Below are 10,000 nucleotides of genomic sequence, written 5' to 3'. Positions count from 1 at the left end.
GAGCGCCAGGTATCTCACAGCAGGCTTCTTGGATGGCCAAAGCAGGATCACAATACACCATCACCTGCTGAATATCAATCTGAGGCAGGGAAGAAGGGAAGGGGAAAGAGAGAGAGAGAGAGACAGAGAGAGAGAGAGACAGAAAGAGAGAGAGAATGAGAGAGAGAGAGAAAGAGAGAAAGGTAGAGCTTGTTAGAGACACAGTCAACAGAATAAAAGTGCTAGCTCAATCATTAAACAAGTTTACTTCAACTGAATGATACCAGCGTGGTGTATGACCAAGGCTGGGTTGGTATCACCATAGAGATGGAGTGCTCTTTGTTTCTCTCTTCCTAAGTGAACCATCCGCTAAAATAACATCCACTTCTTTCTATTTGGCCCAGTTAATTGATCATTCAGCTAAGCGGTTGGATTACTGGCTCAGTAAATTACTAATCGATGCCTCCTGTCCATTCTCTCTCAGGTAACACCCTATCGTTTTAATAGGGAATGAGAGAGAGCCTCACAGAGATGTGCCTGGGGGAAGATCCGCCCGCCCACAAGCCCGCACACACACACACACACACACACACACACACACACACACACACACAGGCGGGCGCAACACACACACAGGCGGGCGCAACACACACACACCCATACACACACACGCGCCCGCACACACACACACACACACGGGCGCACACACACACACCCATACACACACCCATACACACACACACATGCGCGCGCCCGCACACACACACACACACACCTGCACACACACACACCTCTGAAAATAGAAAAATATCCTCCCTAAGTATATCTTTCCCCCAGGGGGTAAAGGAGACTCTGGGCTGTGCCTTAGGGGGGGTGGCTGTGGAACCACAAGTACAGACAGTCTGCCCGATCCCTGCTGCTCCACTCACTCCTAATGGAGGAGCTGAAAATACCAGCTCACCATTAAACACACACAGCCACCGTGTGGGGTAATGAGTGATTATGTTCCATGCGCCAGTCCTTGCAGTCCGCTCCTAATATACACACCTCGCTAGAAAGGATGAAGGTACGGAAAACCTCTAACTTGTTGAAGGTACAGACAACCTCTACTCTATCCCGCCCGCCCGACCCCCCCCCCCAGCCACTGTGTGTGCTAATGAGTGATCATGTGATGCCAGTAGCCTTAGGTTCTCCCAATGACACCGTCTCAACACTGACATGAGGTGCTGAAAGGCCTTGCCAACCCAACACACTCCTACACGTTGTATCTCCCACATACTAACCCCATGCTACCCCCCCCCCCTCCCCTCTCCCACCCTGGTTCTCCATACCTCCACAGGTTTAGCGTCGGTAGCTCTGATGGCCAGCAGGGTGTGGCCCTCGGTGGGCAGCTGTCCGCGGGCCTCCAGGGGCTTGGTCTCGATGGAGCTGCAGTCCACGTGCAGCGCCGCCGCCCCCTGCTGGACACTGAGGGCCACCTTGTGCCAGCGCAGGTCCAGGAGAGACTCCACGCCCTCCCCGCTGAACACACACCCCACCGGGTCACCTGACGGGTCGGCCCCCCGCGCACGCAGGGACAGGGTCCCCTCGGCACCGTTGAGATCCAGAGAGAACTGGAGGCGGAGGGGGAGGGAGGAGGAGTGTGTGGGAGGAGGAGGAGTGTGGGGGTGGGGAGAGAGAAAGAGAGAGAGAGAGACAGAGAAAGAAGCAAAGAACACAACATGGTCACTCATTGTCTGATAAACATTTCTCCTCATTGTATTCAAGTGTTCCGCTTTCTTCGCCTCCCCTGTATTTAAAGCGGCCAAAGTGGCCGCTACACAATGGCCCCCGCTACAGAACACAGTAAGCAGTTAGAGGAGGCTGTGTAAAGAGACGAGACATATTCATTATAGGCCATGGAATAAATAAAAAAAACAGCAAATGAAACACTTCTAATGAGATACAGTAGTTTGCCCTCAATTCATCATATGCACTGAGTATTTAAATCTGGCTTCAGGCTGGTCGTGATTCTAGGACTGAGAAGCCCTCGAGTGCTCCATCAGGGAACCCACTTGAATAACAATGAAGGGAGGGGAAGGGGGGCTAGAGGGAGAGAAGAGAAATGAGAGATGTGGGGAAGATGGAGAGAGAGAGAGAGAGAGAGAGAGAGAGAGAGAGAGAGAGAGAGAGAGAGAGAGAGAGAGAGAGAGAGAGAGAGAGAGGGAGTGATGACGAGGAGAAATGAGCAGCAAGGATGGGAACATGTCTGTGAGTGAGGGTGCTGGGGAGGGGGGAGGTGGGAGGTGGGAGGTGGGAGGTGGGAGGTGGGAGGTGGGAGGTGAGAGGTGGGAGGTGGGAGGTGGGAGGTGGGAGGTGGGAGGTGGGAGGTGAGAGGTGGGAGGTGGGAGGTGGGAGGTGGGAGGTGGGAGGTGAGAGGTGGGAGGTGGGAGGTGGGAGGTGGGAGGTGGGAGGTGGGAGGTGAGAGGTGGGAGGTGGGAGGTGGGAGGTGGGAGGTGAGAGGTGGGAGGTGGGAGGTGGGAGGTCGGAGGTGGGAGGTGGGAGGTCGGAGGTGGGAGGTGGGAGGTGGGAGGTGGGAGGTGGGAGGTGGGAGGTGAGAGGTGGGAGGTGAGAGGTGGGAGGTGTTTACCTGGGGATACCCTTGTTCATCCGATATCTGGAAGAGATAAATGTTGTCCCTCAGTGTCTTCTTCTTCAGGACCAAAGTGAAGACCATGGTAAACTCATGCGGTAGACCGTGGGGGAACACCTGACTGTGAACACAGTGTTCACATTATATCAAAGACAGTCCATAAAACCTTGTCGTGCTCCTTAAGTCTCTCCACGGATACATACAGTACGTTGGCTGCTTCTCCGTGGGTCAAGGGCACCACACACACACAGAGATACGCAAACATACTACAAACGTGTATTTGAATGCAAAGGAGCACACACACACACACACATAGTCACACAAGAGATAGTAGGCAGAACACTTAAAACACTCACACAAACACCAATAACATTTAGATACAGAGAAACACAGACATGCACACTCGCACACACACACACACACACACACACACACGCACGCACACACACACACACACGCACACACACGCACACGCACACGCACACGCACACGCACACACACACACACACAGTAGTCAGAGTGTTGGCAGCTGGTTTCTCAGTCTAGCTGTGGGCTGACAGTGATATATGACGGAGGGAGAATCCAATGGAAATTACAGCAGAAACACCGTCCTTCAAAACCCAATGAGAGGGAGGGAAAAAGAGGGAAAGTGGGATCGAGGAGTTTAGATCTAGTTATATAAATAGAACATTGTATTGTTAGAGTATGAGAGACAGACAAGGAACCAAAGCTAGGGGTAAACAGCTGAACACGCGCTCGCACACACACACACACACACAAACACGATCATAAATCAGTCGGGGCAGACAGATTCAGACCTCTACTCAGAAGGGAAGCTTCACAGTGCTCTGTTTATCTCATTAAACATGGGATGCCTTCTCCAGAGCAGGAAGAAAGAGATGGAGGGAGAGAGGGAGGGAGAGAAAAGACAGGCCTGTATGTATGTACATACATATGTATGTATTTATGTATTTCAAGTGTAGACGTGTAGGCTAAACTGCACCTCGTTCAGTCGCTCATACACAACTGATATAGAAAGCTGCAAGCCGTTAATGGAACATACTAGACCTCTGGTCTCCATAGCGATAGTTTTCCACAGTGAATATGTGTCATATCGATGTTGACAACAGTGGAGGGAGTATATTATGATGTAGTAAGGGTGTAAAAAAGACGGTATCTAAATGATATCAGGTCCGCTACATAGAGGACAACAAGGACAGAAGCATCATCTGGTTGTCACTCATAACGACTGTGTAGTGTAGGGTAAGCTAAGTGGATCAGGCTCAATCACAAAACAGAACGGATTTCCAATGACTTGTGAACAATACACTCACACTTCCCTCAGCATCTTGATGTGAATAAAGTCCCAGCACATGCACGCACACGCGCACGTACGTACGCACGCACACGCACACACCGCTACAGAAACTATAGTCCCTGCAGGGTCTGAGGCACCCGATTTGAACCGATAACCCTTGTTCCCTCATTTTCTCCACTCTCTAACCCGTGTGCTCCCCCTCTCCACTCCTCCTTTGGCCATGACATACACAGTCAGAGAGACGAGGGGGGAGAGAAGGATAGGCTTACTCTCATATCACTGGGTCGATGTGCTTCTCTTGCCGAGAGGGGGAGAGAGAGAAGGAAAGGAGGCAGATGTTTTCTCATTTAACTGTTTATTTATGTTGATGTGGGAAGGACAGAGAAAGAGAGAGAGAGACAGAGAGAGAGAGAGTGAAAAAAGGGAAAAGAAGAAAGAGAGAGAAATTGAAGAAAGAATGTCTGCCTACTGAGACATGTCACCCGATACCATCAGATGATGGACAGGGACACTGAGTATCCACAGCAGAACACAAACATAAAGCCTCAAGAGGGAGAGAGAGCAAATAGTCACCTTATTTTTCTTATCTGCTTGGGCAGGTGCCACTCAAATGGTCTTGAGGATTTCACTATTGGGCTTCACTAATCGGTTTCCTGAACCACATCCATTTCTTATATTTCTTTCTTCCAGAAAGACTACAGACAAAAGTGTCTGAGAGGCAGATATGTGGATCTATCAGGCCAGCATCTTCCTCAGACACCACGGGATGAGGGATAGGGGTAATCAACTGCCCTAGGTTGACCCAATTGGCAGCTTCTAACACACTATTTCATCAGCGAAAAAAAAGCACGATTCGACAGACTGAACAAAAACCCAAAAGTTAACTCTGGAGAGAGAATGTTAGAAGAACTATTGTGAATTTGTGACACAGGGTCTCAACCTCATTTTACAGCATTAATAATTGCAAAAGAAATCTTAAAGAGAATTAAAGAGCAGCACATGAATATGGTATTTAGTATTCTTCTCTTCTTCACTACATTGCTACAGCTACACAATAATAATTTGACCATGTGGTTCAATGATAAACTAGTTGTTTGTGCTGTTCTGTGCCGCTGTAGTTATCTTGAAAAAGCCACTGCAGCCAAAACATCAATAAACAATCAAAATAATGCATTACATTTCCTTGTTTTTCAATGAATAACATTATATGCACATTTCGCACTTTAATACATGTCCCCAACGTCACAACATAACAACATAATCTCTAAATTGAACAGCAACAGAAACAACAATTGTGTTTAAACATGACAACACCATCAAGTGCACAGTAGCTTCTCATGTAAAAAAAGACTGTGATTTGTAAGTGGTTACGTCCGCAAGCCAAAAGCAGTTAACATTATTGTTAAATCTAACTGTAACAGCCCTGCCTTACCACTGAGGGAATGATGTGGTCTTCTGCTAAAACAATCAGACAGTGGCCAGTGGTGTACAGGCTGCCACATAAAGTTGATTATTATTACTATGTATACACGTAGCACCCAGCAGGCACCTCTCTGTCTATGGTACCAACACACACCAGAGCAGAGTCAGACTTTACAGACGCACATGCTGTCTGACACACACACACACACACACACACACACACACACACATACACATACACACATACACACTCACACACTCACACACACATGCACATTAACAGCCATACACATTGAACAAGAGGTCAGATGAGGCGAATACTCTTTCAATAAGGGCTTAAGTTGGAGAGAGAGACAGAGAGAGAAAGAGAGAAAGAGAGAGAAATGAAGGGATGGAGACTCTTACTCTGTGGGGCGGATGAGCGCAGTCTTGCCAAGCCGGAGGATAACTGGTCCTCGAGGGTTTCGTATCTTCTTGATCTCGGTAGTCTTCAGCAGAGAGAATCGCCGCACCAGATTGAAACCTGTGATCATATCCATCAATCCATGAATACCCAGCCAGACTAATCACAGAGACGACTGACTGTGATGGTGTGTCTGGTTGTGTGTGTGTGTGTGTGTGTGAGTGTGTGTGTGTGTGTGAGTGTGTGTGCATGCGTGCATGCGTGCGTGTGCGCGTGTGTGTGCATGCTTGTGAGTGTGTGTATTAACCTGTGATATTGTGCCTGGCCGTCTGAGGGAACCTCCAATCATCCACCTGTAGTGAGGGGCATCGTACAGCTGGCACACCTGGAGAGAAGGAATGGAGCGAGAGAGAGAGAGAGAGAGAGAGAGAGAGAGGAGACCAAGTCAAGAGGAATGAACAGAACACAGGAAGAGAAAGAGAGACAGACAATGAACAGGCAGACAGATACGTACTGTCGACTTTGATACAACAATTTCTTCGCTCCCATCTTCTATTCCCATTTCACTTCACGGATACATTATATGTATGTATGTTTCTTCAGCGTCAACATCTAAACAGCGCATTGAGTCGAGCAGGGAGTCATAGCAGAGTTAGAGGTAAATGCAGCCACTCACTGTGATGTAAGTCGCTTTGGATCAAAACGTCAGCTAAACGTCATATACAGTACTGTATAAACAGACTGAAGCTCAGCTTCGAGCAGGGAGCTCAGCTTCTACCCCAGGGCCATTCAGGCCCTGAACACAGCAAAGACCTAGGTTCTAGGCCCTGGACAATCTAGACAAATTGATGGCAGCTACTAGATTGAAATCAAGTGTAATACTGAAACACAACTGTGTACATTTCAAACCTGCAAACTGCGACACTTTAAATGAATGTGCAATAACACTATGTGCAATATGACAACCCTAGGGTACATAAGGTTCAGAGAATAGGAAATGTTAGAATAGGTATAGCATAGCATAGAGTACAGCACAGTGTTTTATTTGTATAGTATAGTATAGTGGATAGTGTACATAGCCTTTATTTATGTAAACCAGCTCTTTTCCCTTCTTGTTTTTAGTTTTTTTTTTCCTAGCACCAGGGGAGCCCCCCCTCCCAAATTTCGTTGTTTGGTACCTGTACTATATCAATGACAATAAAGACCATTTATTCATTCATTCATTCATTCATATATAGACAAAGCCTAGGAGCGCAGAGACACGAAATAGTCTTGACAGTTAGTCTCGCGCTCCTGCTTTCTGAGGTGGTCGCCAGGCGGGTGTGCGATAGATGTGTTCTCACCCTGTCACCGGAGGTTACAGAAAGAAGTGTTGTCTGTCAGATCCTGAAGCTTCACAGGGGGGGGGGATGGGGACGGGGGGGGGATGGGGACGGGGGGACGGGACGTGTTCAGACCTAGGCAGTGCTGCGGTAAAGGTAGACCTTGCCCTGGGATTCACAGAGACCTCTCTGAGGCTGTGCTCACACTGCAGACACTGCAGGATGCGTGGTGACAGTGTGACACAATTCTAGCCATTCTGTGCCCTCTTGTAGTATGGGTACGGAGTTGGACGTCCTACAGCTCTCCAGCGCCATGGGTGGTGCCCACCGCGTTCAGTTGTGATCATAAATGGTATTGTTGTTTGTAAACCTATGCTATGGGTCTGCAGTTGAAGTGTGCCATCGGTCTATAAACGTAGAGTACATGCCTGTGGATTAATACTGAGACAGAGCCTCATCAATCCACACACACACACACACACACACACACACACACACACACACACACTCACACACACACATACACACTAATTCGCCGGAGGGCTGGAACTGCTGGCCAGTTTGTTAAATCGAAACCAATTCAGAGTAAAGGGGAGTGACTCCCAGGCTAATGAATGGCTCCAATTAGACTGCGGAGTGCTGAGTCACACAGAGAATGGAGTGAATACTCAATGTGTGTGTGTGTGTGTATGTGTGTGTGTATGTGTGTGTGTGTGTGTATGTGTGTGTGTGTGTGTGCACGTGGCAGAATGAAAGAAGCTAGCAAGAGGTTCTGAATCACCAACCAGGATGGAAAAAAGCAGACTATAAAACTATATCAAGGGTTTCCCGCTTTTTATCGATGCACTCATTCTATGGAGAACTACTTTAGGTGGGCCATAGTGAGAAATTATTGGTAGATTGCATACATTTATTACTGGAGGTAATGATTATCGTAGAGATATCAAACTATCACTTTAGAATACAAAAAGAATTAGACTACCGGGAAAAAAGTATGACACATCTCATCCTCAGCACGGCTCTCATGCTCTCCCACACGTCAGGAACATCACGCTTACCTACAGAACAGTACATCTGAGTGTTCCCCATACCTCTATTGCATACTCAATACCCGCTCACAGAGACACAAACTGCCTTTCAAAAAGTTCCCAGACATACAAAGCCATTCATCTCATTGCTCTGAACTTTGGCTTTTTGAAGTGAAGAGAGGTTTCATAACCACCCCCCCCCCTGCCAACCGCCTACCAAACCAAACTCCCCACCCCCACCCGCACAACCACCCACACACCCCCAACAAAATAAGCTTTCTTCTATTTCTTCTACGCAGAGCATTCTCGTATCGCGCCCCATCCATCCTTCGCTTAATTTGCTTTCTTTCTCACCCCTCCTCCTTTCCTTTTAGGCACTCGGAGGCAAATTAGGATGACGACTTGTCAGAGGCAAGTCGTCAAGGCTGCTGGGCAGGACGAGCTACTGACAGAACGATGAAATGTTAAACAGCGGGGAGGGAGGGAGAGAGGGATGAGAAGGGAAAATGAGGAGAGAGGAGGAGAAAGAGGTGTCGCTAGAGGACATGCTGCCATCTTTGAACATCCCTAAATGTGAGAAGCTTTCAACCAAACTGAAGAGTGTCTGAGTATCTGACTGGTGCTCTACGGGCTGTATCCTAGGATAAAGACATCAAACCTCCATCACACCCCCGAATTACCTGTCTCCTCCTCTGGGGAAGCATTTGATGAGCTCTGTGGGACGCAAGTTAATATTCCACTTAAAAAAAAAAAAAAAATGCCAATCATTTTAGTATGGCTGTTTTCTACTTTGTTAAATGTCATGGCAAGAACCTACATGAATAATTAGCCATTTCAGTACGACATGCATTCACCTGATCCATTTGAATTCATTCGTGGCAATTTGCGAGCTACTCTGTCTGAACACGTCAACGTTGTTTGCATTACATTGACGAAACGGCGGATGCAGGAGAATAATAATAATAGGGAACGTCCACATTAAAAATAGGGTTCGGCTCAGTTTCTGTGCTTGGACCCCTAATTAAACACTTTGCTTAGCTGACAAGCTGACAGGATAAAGCCTAGCTGGTAATACCTGCAGTCGACCGGCCTGCCAAAAGCAAAGGATCATGTCTCCAAACTGCTAAAGTGTTCTAGTCCTCAATTAAAACATATTTTCAACTCTCTGACCTACAAAAAAGAAAAAGGTGAATGGGTGTCTGAAAAGGTGACTGGAGCACCTGAACCCTGAGGGTTATGCAGTCATACAATGAACAGAACTGACATGTTTTTCTGAATCTGCATGCCTCTATTGAACTACAGGCACTTCTACAGTCCCAGCTGTGACCTCCATAAATAATAAATCGATTTGGATGCCCTTTTCTGACTCTTCAGAAGTCAGCTGGTGGCTGTCCTCTATGGAAACCAACTGTTCGTCTTTGTAGTTTTGTTTTGTTTTTCATTCCCTGCTCCTCATCAATCCAAGTCGTGTGGTTCCATTAGGGAGACGGTCGGAGGGCATTCACAGCTGTGTGTGTGTGTGTGTGTGTGTGTGTGTGTATGTGTGTGTGTGTGTGAGAGAGAGAGAGAGAGAGAGAGAGAGAGCTAGAGAGAGAGAGAGAGAGAGAGAGAGAGAGAGAGAGAGAGAGGGTATGGGCATTGCTGAATGTGCTTTATAAGGCACCATTCCAAGGTAATTGGACTGTGGGCTGTTGATCTGAGAGGTTGGTTCTCCACACACACACACACACACACACACACACACACACACACACACACACACACACACACACACACACTTCTGGTTTTGGAGAGGGATTTTGGAGAGGGATCATGGAGAGAGCCCGTTCTGCCAGCAGCACGCCTGAAACCATGAGACACAACACTTTGGGAAGAGAGGTGCACGCTGGGTAAAGT

The 10,000-nt window shown here is 47.7% G+C and overlaps 1 protein-coding gene across 1 annotated transcript in view; it reads right to left on the bottom strand.

Moving 5' to 3' along the window:
• Positions 1 to 10,000, bottom strand: part of col16a1 (collagen, type XVI, alpha 1) — a gene marked incomplete at both ends in the record, with an annotated part of 70,470 nt that overhangs the window by 58,488 nt on the left and 1,982 nt on the right. The window contains 5 exons of the mRNA XM_080531774.1: positions 1 to 79; positions 1,311 to 1,592; positions 2,609 to 2,732; positions 5,757 to 5,874; positions 6,062 to 6,139. The exon at positions 1 to 79 is cut by the window's left edge and continues 2 nt beyond it. Coding sequence (XP_080387900.1) covers positions 1 to 79; positions 1,311 to 1,592; positions 2,609 to 2,732; positions 5,757 to 5,874; positions 6,062 to 6,139 — 681 coding nt within the window. The remainder of the gene's footprint in view (positions 80 to 1,310; positions 1,593 to 2,608; positions 2,733 to 5,756; positions 5,875 to 6,061; positions 6,140 to 10,000) is intronic.

Source organism: Nansenia antarctica (genome assembly GCF_963989245.1).
Source record: "Nansenia antarctica genome assembly, chromosome: 5".
Taxonomy (NCBI): Eukaryota; Metazoa; Chordata; class Actinopteri; order Argentiniformes; family Microstomatidae; genus Nansenia; species Nansenia antarctica.
The sequence above is the reverse complement of the archived record's forward strand: the minus strand, read 5'-3'. Positions and strand labels throughout refer to the sequence as shown.